The 14,512-nt window shown below is 57.4% G+C and overlaps 1 protein-coding gene across 1 annotated transcript; it reads left to right on the forward strand.

Moving 5' to 3' along the window:
• The first annotated feature begins 682 nt into the window (after positions 1-682).
• On the forward strand, positions 683-13,695 carry TWF2 (twinfilin actin-binding protein 2). The gene is made up of 8 exons (XM_009891235.1): positions 683-779; positions 5,128-5,306; positions 6,928-7,023; positions 7,853-7,957; positions 12,445-12,570; positions 12,669-12,819; positions 13,234-13,355; positions 13,528-13,695. The coding sequence occupies exons 1-8, from the start codon at positions 683-685 to the stop codon at positions 13,693-13,695; spliced, it is 1,044 nt and encodes a 347-aa protein (XP_009889537.1).
• The last annotated feature ends 817 nt before the right edge of the window (positions 13,696-14,512 follow it).

Genomic DNA, 14,512 nt, shown 5'->3' on the forward strand with positions numbered 1-14,512 from the left:
GGCTGCCACTCAACATCCGCTGCCCGGTCTTCCCTCCTGGTAGGATGCTGAAGACTGGTTGCTGTGCCTGGTGCTCGAGGAGGGGGGATGAAGAGGAAGATGGCTCCAAAAAACGCTTCCCCTAAGCCCTCTGCAACCAAAGCCCCGCTGGCTCTGCAGCAAAACCCTGGGGCTGTTGTCTTTCCCTTCTCCAGGGCCTCAGCTTCAAACCAGTGCCTCCAGTTTGGAGTCATGCTGGTCCCCAGCTGCCTTGGGAGCAGCATCCCTGCTGCGTGTCACAAGCCCGGGATGTCACAACCTGTCAGGACATCTTCCAGCCACCCCCTGTATGCAAACCCTGCTGCTCTGTAAAGCGAATAAACCTGTCACTTGAGCCCTCCCCGCCTGCACCGGCCAAGCCATCATCTAAATTTGGGTGATTATGTTTACCCAGGCCAAGTATCAAGTTCTCTGGATCACATGCGCTCCCAGCTGCTATTTAACTCGGACGCCTCGGGGAGCCACAGCACTTCACTCCCAGCTGTTTGGGTTTTGTATTATTATTGTTTTTATTATCATTTTTTTGGCACCAGATTTTTTTTTTTTTTTTTAATTTTTACATTTCTTTTCTGTAAAGTTGCTCCCCTCCCCAGCCGGTCACCGAGCTGCCCAGCACCTGCTTTGACCGCTAAATCTGATCACGATGTTTCTGGTTCTTTCAGCCACTACGGAATTAAGGGACTTTTTTGCCAAAGCCCGAAACGGTTCGGTTCGGCTCATCAAGGTCGTCATTGAGGATGGTAAGTCCTGTTTTCAAGCGCTTTGATTTATGCCGTGTCGGTTCTGTTTTGCCTCTCCTCTTTTCCTCTTTGTCGCTGCCGTGCCAGCTCGTGTGTTTGGAAAGCCCGAGGAAAATCCCGCTGGGGCTCCCTGGCACGTGGCAGCCCAGAGCTGAAATACAAGCCCAAAATCTGGGTGTGCTGATGAGCAGCTATCGGAGCCCCGGGGTGGCTCTGGGGAGGAGCAGCAACTTTGTCGGCAGACCGACACCGGTGCCTGGGATTGGTGCTGGGCTCTGGGCGGCTTTTGCTGCAACTGCATTGAATTTTGTTACGGGGAGCTCCGTGAGAAGCTTCTGCAGGTGCCGTGGGACCGCGGTCACGGGCGATGCGCAGCATCATCCTCCTTGGACGTGGCATCCCACGCCAGGCAAGGAGATGCTCTGGGCATGGAGGTGCTCCTTGGCTCAATTGCATCCCGCGAGGGATGCTACATGCTGAAACCTATCCCGTCCCAGCCCCTGCTCCTGCGCACAGGGCTGCCCCTGGCCCCCTTCGCGGGCTGGCGCCAACCTGCCCGCGTTTGTCCCACCGAAAGGCACCTTTGGGTGGCCTCTACATCTATCAAACAAGTGAGCGGAGCAAAGCACTGATTGAACGTCCCAGCGGGGAGCCTCCGTGGTGTAGGTTTTCCTACCTTGGCCTCATGCGATTGCATATGAATGACTTGTTTCTCACGGCAGCGGGGACGTTAATGCCCTGCCAGACTGCCATCGCCACCTCCCTTGGGTGGGCCACCAGGACCATGCTGCAAATGCAGAGGTGGATGAGGTCATAAAGAGCCCATGCCAGCTTCGGAGGGACTGTGAAATCCTACTTGGAAGAGCAGCGTGACTTGAAACACATGGGACACACATCAGTGTGAAACACTGATGGCCCCTTGAAACACATCAGTGGGGCCACTGCAAGCTTCATCAGTGTTGGCTTTGTCCTTGGCGAGGTCCCCGTGTGTTGGGATGTGACATCTGCATTGTTTCTTCAGAGCATCTTTGGCAATGATGTTGCGCTCTCGACTCCTTTTTCTTTTAAAAAGTGGGAGTCAGGTTTGTGTTAGGATAAGTCACGGATGCCCCTAAGCCTGGACGTAGGGTGCTAGGGCTTGTGCCGCCAGCTTTGGGCTGCGGCCAGTGACACCAGCAAGGGAGTTCTTTTACCACCAATGGAAACCACGTCCCACCATCTCCGCTCAGGCGGAATGGGATATATTTATCTGTCTGATGTGTTGGTGGCAGAAGCTACTTCAGGACCAACCTCACTCACTAGTGGGAGGTGTCTGTGCCTATGGCAGGTGGGTTGGAACTCTATTATCTTCAAGGTCCTTTCCAACCTAAACCATTCTATGATTCTGTGATTCCCAGTCCAGCTCCTGAACCCTGCCAGCTCCTTTCCCCTGGCCTGGACGAGCCATGGGCAGCTCTGGAGGAGCTTGGATGTCTGCAGAAGCCTCTGAGATGTGGCAGAGCCTGAGACTCCCAGCAGAGGCAGGTGGAAGGAGGGGAGCCAGGAACATCTGTGTGCCAAAGGCCTTGGTCTGCTGGGGACAGGGTGGTGGTGGTGGTCCTACCAGCCTGGCTTGGGGACCTCCTGCCTGCCCTGCCATGGGACTTGGGACAAGTTGTTCAGTCTCTGTGGGCCGCTACTCTTTTCTGTAACACAGGGGACATCAGCCTGCTGCTACCCTCCAGAGAAGGACCTTTGGCCAGTAATGAGTGGCCAGGCAGACAACACAGCTGGACAAATGGACTCAAGCACATATCACTGGGGTATGTCCTGAGCTGGCTGGGGAGGACATGCCAGCTGCCCTGCCTGCACGGAGGATGTGGAAGAGGAGCCTCCAGCCCTGCTCGATGGCTTGCAGAGGACCTTCTGCCCTACGGGGCATTAGTCTTGGGGCATGTCAGAGCAGGCAGCAGTGGGTGGAAGGAGAGGAAGATGGCAGATGCTCTGGGTCTGGGCATCCCCAGGACAGCAGCTATGGCTGAGCAACCCTTTGGGAGCTCTTTGAGGTGATGTTGTCTTTGGGGGCCAGCCAGAAGAAGCCAGGGTTGGATGGAGAAGGTGTGTGTGTGTGGGAGGAGCAGGTTGCACACTGAAGCTCAGCAATGCTTTCCTGGCATGAGAACCACTTGTGGTCCAACGTGGGTTTAGGTCATGCGCTATTCCTCGCCGTCAGCAGGTTTCTGGACAAGGTTGGCTTTGTGGTCTTCCTCGTTGGGGGCATTTCTTTGCCCATAGGTGATGACGTGAGCTGAGCTTTGCAGACTCCCGACGCCTGCGCTGTGCCCCCGCAGCGCCCGCCAGAGCCGCAGGCAGGGCTGCCTTGCTCCGAAATGCCCATCCAAGGCAGCCCTGCCTGCGGCTGAGTGCCGGGAGCACCTGGAGGGCCAGGAACGCTCCCAGCTGCGCTTTTTCCAGCAGCGGCGTCCTGCAGAAACGCAGCCTGAAACAGCCGGCGCTGACTATGATGCTTTGCTGAGGGGCGGATGCTCCAGGTTTCACTTTCCCGATGCTTCCTGGGGAGGGAAATTTAGCCGTGAATGGGTTGAGTTGAACTGCGAAGAGCCCGACGGGAGGCAGGGGAACGAGCAGCTCCTCCAGCCCGGGGGGAAGGCTGGAGGCTGCCGGCTTGCGGCGGCACGGCCGGGGTCCGGCTTGGGCGCAGCCCAGGAATAGCCCGGAGTGACTCGGCACCGATTGCCTGGCGCGTGAGGTGTCGGGATGTTTGGCAGATGGAGACACCCGCGAGCTGCCAGTGTGTTCGGCCAGGCGGAATTCCTTGCAGTCTCTTTGGGATCGCAGGTCTTTGCGGTGCAAACGGTGCAGGGTTTTCTGTTTATTTTAGGGATGTGTTGAGGTTTTTACGCTTCTTTCTCGCAAAACAGGTCGTTTTGCTGAAGGTAAAGTATTTTCAGCACCTTTTTCTCTGCTGTCCTTGTTACTGTAGCGGTAGCACGTGCCCTTCGAGCAGCAATAATTCTGGGTTCAGCATGCGATGGCGGATGCCGTGGTGGGGTGGCGTTGGGCAGGGAAGGGCTATGCCGCTGTCGGTGGGGGAATGCCCCGCTCAGATGGAAAGGGGGGGTGAGAGCAATTCATCCCAAACCCTTTATTCCTCAACTCTTTTCCTTAAAAGCTTTCCTGCCACGGGATTCGGAGCTGCTGAGCTGGATGGGTTGGGAGGCAGAGGGCTGTGCCCCAGCCAAGGGGCTCCCCATGGGCAGCGGGGCCATGGGCACAGGTCCAGGCAGGGCACGTACCCGGCTAAGCATCCCCTCGACTACCAACTGTCCAAGGCCCAAACTCGTTTTGCTTTGGTACCTCCAGATTTTCCTACATCAACTTCTGGGTCCCAACATCACCCCCCAGACCTTTCTGCATCTAAAAATGGAATAAAAATACAGGCCGTTTTCCAGAAACATGCACCGATCGCCTCCAGCACCATCACTCTTCCATCCAGCCATCTCAAAACTTGGTTTGACCCTCACGGAGGTTTTTTTTCATGTTCCTAGGATGCCTGCACCAGTGTTTAAATCCCAGCCGAGTGCTGCCCAGCTTGCAGGGCTCCCAGCCCCACCGCCGCTTGTGTGGCAGCTGAAAAAAATACCCTCCAGACACTTGAGATGCAACCACGTGTGTGAAATATGTAGGTCGATTCCAGGGGCTGAGGCTGTCCTGGCAGCGTGGTCCCCCCACAGGCTGGGGTCCCTGGGACACCTCCAGTCCCCACAGACATGGGCTTTTGGGTATTACCTCTGTTTTTGACCCCTCTGAAGTTACGGGGAATCTGGTAAGAGCAGTGTTGGCTCGTCATCCTGGCTTTTGCTATAGGACTTTCATTTTTCTCAGCACCCCAAATCTAGGTGGTTCCTTGTGTCCCTGGTGAGGTCTTCTAGTGCCCAAGCCACTAGAGCTTGTCCAGGTGGGATGGAGGAGGTCTGTGTTCCCCTGTGAACAAGGGGTGATGTTTGGAGAGTACACAGCTGGAGGGAGCAGTGCGGAAGGAGGCTACTGATGGTCACCAGAAAGAAGACCGTGGGAGAGGATGAGATGGTTGGGCAGGAGGCAGTGGGATGCTGGCAGAAAACCAGCCTCTTCGTGGTGGCTGCAGCCCTGAGGGCGTCTCCTGGGGGGTCACCCATGGGGGTGTACGTTCATACACATGGTTCAAGACCTTCATTTGTTTTTCTGCAGGACAGCATCATCAGCACTGGAACTGCAGCAAGCCCTTAGATGAGCTGTCCCGTGGTCCTGCAAGGTGAGCTAAGCCTTGCCTTCATCTCACACCACCTTTTCCCTCTTCTCCTTCCAGAACAGCTCGTGCTGGGAGCCCACAAAGAGCTGTCCCGGCGCTGGGACGCTGACTACGATGCCTTCGTGCTGCCCTTGCTGGACGAGCAGCAGCCGTGCTACGTGCTGTACCGCCTGGACAGCCAGAACGCCCAGGGCTACGAGTGGCTCTTCATCTCCTGGTCCCCCGACAGCTCCCCGGTGAGCACCACGCCGGGCTGTGACCCCCCAGCGTGGGGACACGGGCGTGCTCTGGGAGGTGGAGGGTGGAGGAGATGCTGGCCAAGTTGACTTTGCGCTGAGGCTGAGGAGGAGCGTTCACACCCTCCATCATCGTGCCCTGGTTAAGGAGCGGAGACCGCTTTGGGGATGGGGGAATTTTTTGAAAACAGAGTAAGATACACCGGACCCCGTCTCTGTCCTCTTTGCAGCGCTGTGGGAGTTGGTGGAGGGAGTGGGATGTAGCGGGGAGGGGGAGCGGTATGGACCACGGGGCTGGGATGGAGCTGCCACACAGCAGCTCTGGCCAAAAGCATCGCTGGGAAGAGCTGGTGCTGCCACCGATGCGCCTGGCCCCGCGCCGCTGGAGGGCTGACGCAGAGCGGCTGCCGGCCCACTGCCGGGCCCGGCTCCAAAATCAGCCTGAAAAAGGGCCGGCTGGGCTGGTTGCCCCGGAGCCGCCTGTGGCCGGGCCGGCACCGACACCTGCTGGGCTGGCGTGGGGGGACGGAGACGGCGTCGGAGCGGAGGGGGTGGTTGGGCGGATGGTGGTTTAGAGGATGTCAGCCCCACGGCGCGGAAAATGCCGTCTGGTTGAGCGTGTCTCTGTAACGGGCTTTCAGTGGCCTCGAGATTTACTGCCGTGGTAAAATGTGCACTTGTCATATATATATATGTGTGTGTGTGTTAAATATTTTATATAATCTATATGCTATATAGCGTAATCGATATGCTATATAGATTTACTGCCGTGTTAATATGTGCACTTGTCATATATATAAAACATTATATATTTGTTATATATCTAACAAATATGTTGTTATCATATATTACCATATATATTATAACATGCACATGTAGAAAAGACCCTCCGCAGCTTGTCGAGATATATCTATCAAATATATATTATTATATATACGTGTATATGTATACACACACTTATACGCAATTATAATAACATATATATAATTTTGAATGTGTGTATACGTATGTGTGTATATGTACATATACACAATCATAATAAAATAATATAAAATATATTATTTTATACGTGTTGCATGTACATACACATGTGTAAACATATAATAATAATGTATAATATATATTTTATCTATCTAATAATATATAATAATAATAGATATTTTTAATCTATATGTCTCAACAAACTGTGGAGGGTCTTATTGCAAAGGCACCACCATCTTCTGCATTGCAGAAGAATGATGCAAAAGAAGTGCTGAAAGGCAGAAGTCCCTTTTAGGTGACTCCGGCGGTATTTGCGCCTCCTCTTCCCCAGGTGCGGGTGAGAAATGATGCGCTGGAGCTCAGGGATGGGAAAGCAAAGCACAGAATAAGCCGGCAGATCGCAGGTAGCGCTTAGCGAGGCTGCGCTGTGCCGGTGGGTTTCCCTGGCTGCTCCCTGCCCGGAGATGCTGTGGGTGGAAAATCAGCCTGGATAGAAAATAAGGTGGTTGCTCCCAGGGAGGGCTGAGGTTTGCGGAGCCGGTGGTGGGACAGTGACTGTGACCATTGGGCACCTCTCAGGCAGAGGTGCGGCTCTCCGGTCCCCTCTCTGACCGCGCATGCCACCTCCCTCCTTGTGCAGGTCCGGCTGAAGATGCTGTACGCCGCCACCAGAGCCACCGTGAAGAAGGAGTTTGGCGGAGGGCACATAAAGGATGAGATGTTTGGAACGGTGAAGGTACGGTGGTGGTTCCTGGGCAGCATTTTGGGCTCAGCCTTGACCTTCAGCAGCCTACCCCAGCCTTGGCACCAAAGCCTGGCAGGACATGGGATGCTGGCATTTTGGGGGGACAGCACAGATGTTTGTCCCCCGCGGTACTTTAGTCTCCCCAGTGGCCGCTGCCGCTTTCTCCTGCCTGCACGGCTGCAGTCAGTCTGTGATGGAGACTGTGGAAGAGGTGGGAGGAAGGCTCAGAAGACATCCAGAGCTTTAGTCTGAGCGGGAAAAGCAGCGCCAGGCGGTGGCAGTGTCACTCCAGCAGCAAGAGCTGCTGCCGCACCGGGGTCATCCGGCTGCGCTTCCCCGGCAGCGCTTGGTAGGAGGTTTCTCCTTCTCTTCCATGGGCTTTTCGCAGAGGGAGCTGCACAGCCAGGGCCTCCCGGGCATCATCTGGGGCTTCTGGTGCCGATGGGAGCCAGGGAGCAAACCCGCTGCTGCCCTCCTGCTCCGGGGCCCCTCTCTGCTGCTCCCAGGCACTGGTCTCTGTCTTTCCCTCTCACTTTGGTGCCCATGAGCTCTGTTAATCATCCAGAGGAGCCGCGTTGCCGCAGCCGTGGGTGCCCGGGGAGGGGCAGGGTGGTCTGAATGGGCACAGGTGGTCGCGGGCACTGTTTTAAAATCGAGCGTGGGGTTTACACGGAGGCATCCAAGAGCGCTGCTCGGGTTGGTCCTCCTGGTAAGGAGCGAGCCTGAGACCCACGGTGTTGCTCAAGGCTGAAGGTGCATCCAGCCCTGCAGCGAGAACCACCCCCTGATGCTTCCCCCGTCCCTGTCCCTCTGTCTGCAGGAGGACGTGTCCCTGAGCGGTTACCAAAAGCACGTGTCCTCCTGCTCTGCCCCAGCGCCGCTGACCGCAGCCGAGCAGGAGCTCCAGCAGATCCGCATCAACGAGGTGGGTGTCCGCTGGCCCCAGGAGCAGGAGCCCCCCCAGACCCTCAGGGTACGCAGGGATGTGTTTGCTGCTGGAAGAGCGAGCATCCCAGCATCCAGCTAAAAGGGATGGCTCGTTTTTTTACTGCGCTCTCTTCTACCTCTGCAGTTTAACCCGTTCCTGCCCTTGTCAAGGTGGACCGAGCATCCTCACGGTCAAATTGGTGGCATAAAGAGGAACTTACAGACTATTTCCTTTTCCCGCGCTAGGACATGAGCTCAGGGCTCTGTTATGCTCGCTGCAGTTGGCAGTCAGAAGTCGGTTTGAGGCTGAAGGCGGGCAGCAGTCTCTAACCTCTAGGTATTGGGGCAGAAGCTGGAGCTGAGTTCGAAGTCGTGGGGGAGTCAGGAAGAATTCAGGCTTATCTTTGGGCTGCAGCAGCCTCCTCTCCCATATTCTTCCTCGATGGCTATAAATATGAGGGATGCTGTCCCAAGAAATACCAATCCTAGCCTAAATTTTGGGGCTTATGTGCTGGAAAAAGATGTGGAAGTGGCGTAGGGTAGGGCTGGCTGTAACGCCGTCGTCTCCCAGCTGGCACTCTGTGGTGCTGCGAAATGTGGAGGTAAGGGAGGGGGGTCGGCTCACCGGGTGGGACGACCACCTGGAAGCAGATTTTTGTTGGGGTGGGAGGTTTTCACTTGGATGCCGTGGAAAGCCCTCCTCTCTAGAGGAGCATCCCCCTCTCTTCCGCCCGCGCTGGGGCTGTGGGTCTCATGGGTGGATGAGGACATGCCTGGGAGACGTGAAGCCAATCAGCCCGATGGCATTAATTAATGGCAAAAGAGGAGGCAGGAGGTTTCCACCTCTCAGAGCAGGTCTGGGGGTGGCAAAATTGAGTGACTTTCAGGAGGTGCCACCAAGAGGTGGTCTCCACTGTGTGGGTCTCGGTGGTTATTCCAGCTCCCAGCCTGGAGGGTCTGGGCAGGATTTGCACTGGAGGATCCAAGGTGGTGCCCACATTTGGAGAAGAAAGAGACGGATGCGGATGGTGGCTCTGTGGCTTGTTTAGCACCTTTGGGTGTCTGTGCCATCACCTTGGCTGGCCAGTGCTGCAGGATTAAGTAGTTTGGGTTTTTTTGGGGGGGAGGGGCTGTGTTTTGCCGGGTCAGGTGTCCAGGTAAGTGTTGCTCAAGGTGCTTGTTTTCAAGTTGTTCTGCTGTTCGATGCTTCCCACCCTCACCTTGGCGAGACGCAGCTCGCAGGTGAAGGTGCTGCTGCCGTTTGGTTTGGTGGTGGGTTATTTTAAAGGTATGTTGTCGCCTGTGTCAGCCCAGGCCATGGGGAATGGTCACCGACGCTAAGAAAGAGAAGAAAATGGGTGTATTTTTGCCGGTGGATCTAAAGGTGGGAAGCGGCCGAGCGCTGGGTGTGCTGAAGGGTCTCTGTGTTGGTGTGGGGGATGTACCCGCACAGCCCCGGGCAGGGAGAGGGAGGCAGTGGGAGCTACGGCGCGGGGACACGGTGCCACACTCCCCTTCCCGAGACAGGGAGGCTCACAACTATCAGTAAATACAGCTTCGAGCAGTTTTCTGGGTTCACGCAAAGCGGAGAGAGGGCTTTCACCGAGAGGAGCTATATGGGGGCAGCTCTCAACCTGTGGCAGCGCCCTGCTCCGTACAGCGCTGCCTCCAGCCTTGCCACGCTGCCCACAGGGTCCTTGGACGTGTGCGCACGTTGCAGTCCCTTCATTTGGGGGAGCAGCCCCGGAGCGTGGGAGAGAGCAGCCAGGGTGGGCAGCAACCTGGGAAGCAAAAGACCAGGCAAGCCCCGACCCCGGCGCTTCTGTGTATCAGGCACCTTTGGAGCTGGGGGATGAAGCGGAAGAATTATGGTTCTATGAAACAAGAGGAAATAAAAGTCGCTGTGCCATGGTCACATGTAAGGGGGTGTCATTCGCATCTGCCGCACAGTGTTGGGTGGGTGGGTAGAGCAGAGGCTTTGCCAGAACCGTCCCCTGGTGAAGGTTTCACCATAAGGCTGAGAAATGCTCATTAAGCCAAGGTCAGCACCATGCCGGCATTGAGGAAAGAAGGGGAAAAAAACTAACCTAAAGAAACAGAGCTAAAATAACCCCCCCAGCCAAGCCTGCTGCTGGCAGGGCTGGAGGGACGGGATGTGGCACGTGCTCGGCCGTCCCATGCACGGCTGTGCCCCGGGGAGCGTTTCAGTGAGCCAGTTTTGAAGGTTTCTGAAAAGGGAAGGAGTGGAAAATGCAGAGGTATATGGGGGAGTTGCCGTTGCTAGGACAACTTTCCACCTCTTGGAACTTTTGGACTTCAGTGTCCTTCATGTCACAGCTTTAGCTCTCTCTGGTCCTGCTGTAATCCTCTCAGCCCCCTGGCATTTAGGGGGGAGAAAGTTGAGGATCTGGAGGTGCTGGCGGTGGTAATATCCTCACGTCACACCTCTCCACAGGTTAGGACCAGGCGAGCTTGTGTGTGCCCTCTGAACCCCCGCGCGCTTGCCCTTGGGCCCTTGCTGGTGCCACGGCACCCCGGGGGACGGTAGGACAGTGGAGCTTGGAGGTCAGCCGGACCTCTTGCCCAGCCGGCACCAGATGACCCTTCATCAATTATTTCCCAAGAACTGTGCTTTCACACCCTGTTCATCCCCCGGGATGCTTGGCATGGATAGAGGCTTGGGCATTTTCTTCCCCCCAAACCTGTAGTATAAGCTATTTGGTGGGGGATAGCCCAAAATCTATTGCTGCGACTGCTGAAACTCCTCCAGATGGTGGGTTGGGGCCGCCCTGGCTGTGGAACCGTCAGGAGATGGGGCAGGGACGGGCGCTACATGGGGATATCGGTTGAGAAGTTGCGTGCGGGGCTGCCAGGGCTCGGGGCCGGGGCTCTCCCTCCCGTTCCTCCCCAGCACTGATGTCTCCCATGTCATTTTTTGCCTCTCTCCCTGCCCGTGCCGCCAGGACCTGCCTTCCCTGGCCTCCAGCAGAGAGATGGTATGCCTCCATCCTCCCAGCATGTCCGCGTGTCCCCTTCCCCTTCTCGTTTCACACGAGACACCCCCCCCCCTCCTCCCTCCCTGCACGGGGTGCTGTTGATGGTGTGTCTCCTCTCCCCATGCTCGCAGGATTCCCGTTCCCAGGACTCGAACACGGAGATGGTAGGCTGTTCTGCCCGCTTGATGCCCGGTTTTTCCCTCTCCCGGTGGTGTTTTTCTGCATGCTGTGCTCTGAGCACCCCGGCTCCATCACCTCCCCCAGGGTGTGGGTACCGCCTGGGGCTGCTGTAACGAAGGGCAGCCTTGTAATGAGGTGCACTTTGGTGCCGCTGGGCTGTTCTTGAGATGTGAGCTGAAACTCCTGCGTTTCTCTTGGCATGCCTTGATTTTTCTTCCTTTTCTCTATCGGGGGAGGGAAAGAAAAAAAAACAAAAGAAAAAAAACAAAAAAATCCCCCCAAAAAGGCTCTTTATCCAAAATCCAAAGGTCTTTATCCAAAATCCCCCCAAACTGATCCCAAAGCACAGGGACCCACGCTCGCTGCAGAGCACCTGGGTTAGCGTTGCTGGTTACCTGGAGGCTGGGGGGGGTGGTGAGGTCTTGAAGGTGGGAAGGGCTCTTCCGCCGTTGGGGTGACGCCGTCTCCCTGTATTCTGTGGCAGATGGTGGGGGGCTGTTGCTGCTGCCCATCGCTGGTAGAGTACCCTGTCCCCGAGGAGGTATGCCGCGCCTGCCGTGTCCTGCCCCGTTCCCCACCGCTGGCTCATGGCACCCTCTGGTCCCGGTCAGGGACCCCATCGTTGCGACTGGGTGGAGGCACCCAGAGTGGCGCGATGTCTCCGCGATCTCTTTTTCTTCCCTCTTTGAAGTGGGGTTCAGTCTCCCGGACTAGAGGGTTTGCTTGGGGTACCCGCGGCAGCCTCTGCCTTGCAGGGGTTGCGGGGAAAACAGCGTCCGGGATCTTTCCGAGCTGTGAATCTCTTAATTTCTCAGCTCCGGCGTCGGAGGGGCTGCCTGTCTGCTGCAGTTAAACACCCCCCCCACACCGAGGAAGGGCTTGTCCTCCTCACCCGTGGGGACCCGTGCAGCTGAACGCTGTGATTTCAGGGCTCCCCCCATCACCCGCAGGTTGCGGTCGGAGGTGATCGGAGATGGACGTGCGCCAGCGTTGGTCACAGCATCCCTGCTGGGGCTCGCTGGGAAGCATCGGTTTTGAGATGGTCTTTGCTGGGAGCGAAGCAGGGGTGGGGAGGGGGTGCATGGCCGGGGCCGGGTGATCTCCCGGAGCGGCGGTACAGTGACGAGCGTCGCCACCCTGAGCCTGCCTGACTTTCGGTGGTTTAATACCGCAGTTCCCGTGAGCCGGGTGTCAGGCGGCTCCTTGGATGAGAAGCCTTTTGCTGTGGCACTGGCCGGTTTTCCTTTCTCTCCCTTCCCCACCCTTTGTCCGTCTCTGCCCTGACGCTCGGGGTGGTCTCCATCCCCAGGTGAAGACGGAGATCAGCGTGGAGAGCAAGCACCAGACCCTGCAGGGCCTGGCCTTCCCCTTGCAGCTGGATGCCCAGCAAGCCATCCAGGCGCTCAAGCAGAAGAAAATCAACTACATCCAGCTGGTAGGTCCCTCGCACGGCTGCCCCGCACCCCGCTGCCCCTGCCTCATGCTGCCGCCTCTCACTCCTGTCCGCTCCCGCCTTCCCCTCTTGTCCATCAGAAGCTAGATCTGGAGCGGGAGACCATCGACCTGGTGCACACAAGCCCCACGGAGATCGCTGACCTGCCCAAGAGGATCCCCCAGGACTCAGCTCGCTACCATTTCTTCCTGTACAAACACTCACACGAGGGAGACTACCTGGAGTCTGTCGGTGAGTGCCCTCAGAGCCCGCGCTGGTCCCCACACTCCGGACCATCGCTGGTGTGGGGAGCAAGCGGGGATGGGGATGGTGCGGCAGGGAACCTTGAGTCAGTTCCCGCTTGATGGGTTCCTCCTGTGATGGGTGCTGCTGGCGAGTTCTTTGGTGCCCAAAGAAGGTGCTACGTGCCGTGCAGGGCTCTCCGGGTGCTGCCGTGGACAAATCTGTGCAGCCATTGTGTTGCGGATGTACTGGAGCCGGGGGAGGTTTGGGGAGGGGTGATGGGTGGGATGGCTTTGCCTTCTGTCGCTGAGTAGACTGGGACTCTTGGGGCTGGAAAAGCCACGATTGGGCTGGGATGCAGCTGCCTGGTGCTCCGTGGCCACTAGCCCAGGCAGCGCCATGAGCCCCACTCTCTTCTCGCAGTCTTTATCTACTCCATGCCTGGGTACAAATGCAGCATCAAGGAGCGCATGCTCTACTCCAGCTGCAAGAGCCGGTTGCTGGACACCGTGGAGCAGGAGTTTTGCCTGGAGATAGCCAAGAAGGTAAGTGCGAGCCCACCCAGAGGTGATGGAGCAGAAACCCATGCCAGGCATCTCCAAGGGAACATGCCAGAGCCTTGGTCCAGCCCCGCTGATGGGCTCAGGGGTGAATTGGGTGCCCCAAAGGTGGGTGTCGAGACCCTCCTAACCCCCCCCTCGCCGCTCCCGGCCGCAGATTGAGATCGACGATGGAGCCGAGCTGACGGCGGAGTTCCTCTACGAGGAGGTGCACCCCAAGCAGCATGCCTTCAAGCAGGCCTTCGCCAAGCCCAAGGGGCCCGTGGGGAAACGGGGACAGAAGCGGCTGATTAAGGGGCCGGGCGAGAACGGCGAGGACAGTTAGATCCCGCAGGACCGGGCGGTGAACGGACAGCATCCCCGTGCCGCTTCCCGGCTTCCTCTCCGCTGGCCTGGGGATCTTTCCCTCCATCTCAGCCTATTATTATTTTTTTTTTCTTCCCTTCTTTTTCCTATTTCATTCCTTTTTTAAACATGAGGATGGCTTGTTGCACCTGGGGGCAGAGCGATGGGGAGGGTTCAGGGTTGTTGGTGTTTCTTTTCCCTGTGTCCATGTGCAAGCCCCAGGGCTGCCAGAGGAGGACGGGAGCAGCGGGGTCGTGTCCCCCCCGCCTTGCTCCTGTCCCCCCAGGGTGACAGCCGCTGCTCTCAGTGTCCCCTGGGTGACTGAAGGACACACTCGCCTGCAAGCTGCTCTATGCAAAGGGAAGGGGATGGTGTTGGGGATTCCTGTTTGAAAAGAGAAAATGCTCCTTTCCCTGCTCCCCCAGCCCCCAGATTTTGCTCCCCCGTCCCGCTCTCGGTGTGCACGGCCCCTCTGCCCCAGGCCTGGAGCGATCCCGCACCCCCTCAGCGTGCGGGCAGGACCCCTCCCCGTGGCATGGGCTTTGGTGGCAGGAGTTTGTCCCTGGGGGGAGCCAGCTGGTGGGAGGCGGAAGGTCCCCCTGAGTCCTGAGCTCGTCCTGGCCCTGGAAGAAGGTCCCTCTGCCTTTTGGTGATGTTTGCATCCCCTTTTTGAACCCCCCTAGTGAAGCTTTTCCCCTCAGAGGGAGCTGTTACAGCCCTGACTTGGCCCCATCCCAGTTTAGGATGGGAGCCAAGAGGGCCCCAAGCCCTGGTCCCCCCCACCCCGTGCCCCAGCC

The sequence above is a fragment of the Charadrius vociferus genome, unplaced genomic scaffold, assembly GCF_000708025.1.
Source record: "Charadrius vociferus isolate BGI_N301 unplaced genomic scaffold, ASM70802v2 scaffold758, whole genome shotgun sequence".
NCBI classification, from domain to species: domain Eukaryota; kingdom Metazoa; phylum Chordata; class Aves; order Charadriiformes; family Charadriidae; genus Charadrius; species Charadrius vociferus.

Bases quoted from the DNA above. Each gene is read 5' to 3' on its own strand.
- TWF2 (XM_009891235.1), top strand. From the start codon at position 683: ATGTTTCTGGTTCTTTCAGCCACTACGGAATTAAGGGACTTTTTTGCC. The intron at 780-5,127 runs GTAAGTCCTGTT...TTCTCCTTCCAG, and splicing joins CAAGGTCGTCATTGAGGATG to AACAGCTCGTGCTGGGAGCC. The intron at 12,571-12,668 runs GTAGGTCCCTCG...CTTGTCCATCAG, and splicing joins AAATCAACTACATCCAGCTG to AAGCTAGATCTGGAGCGGGA.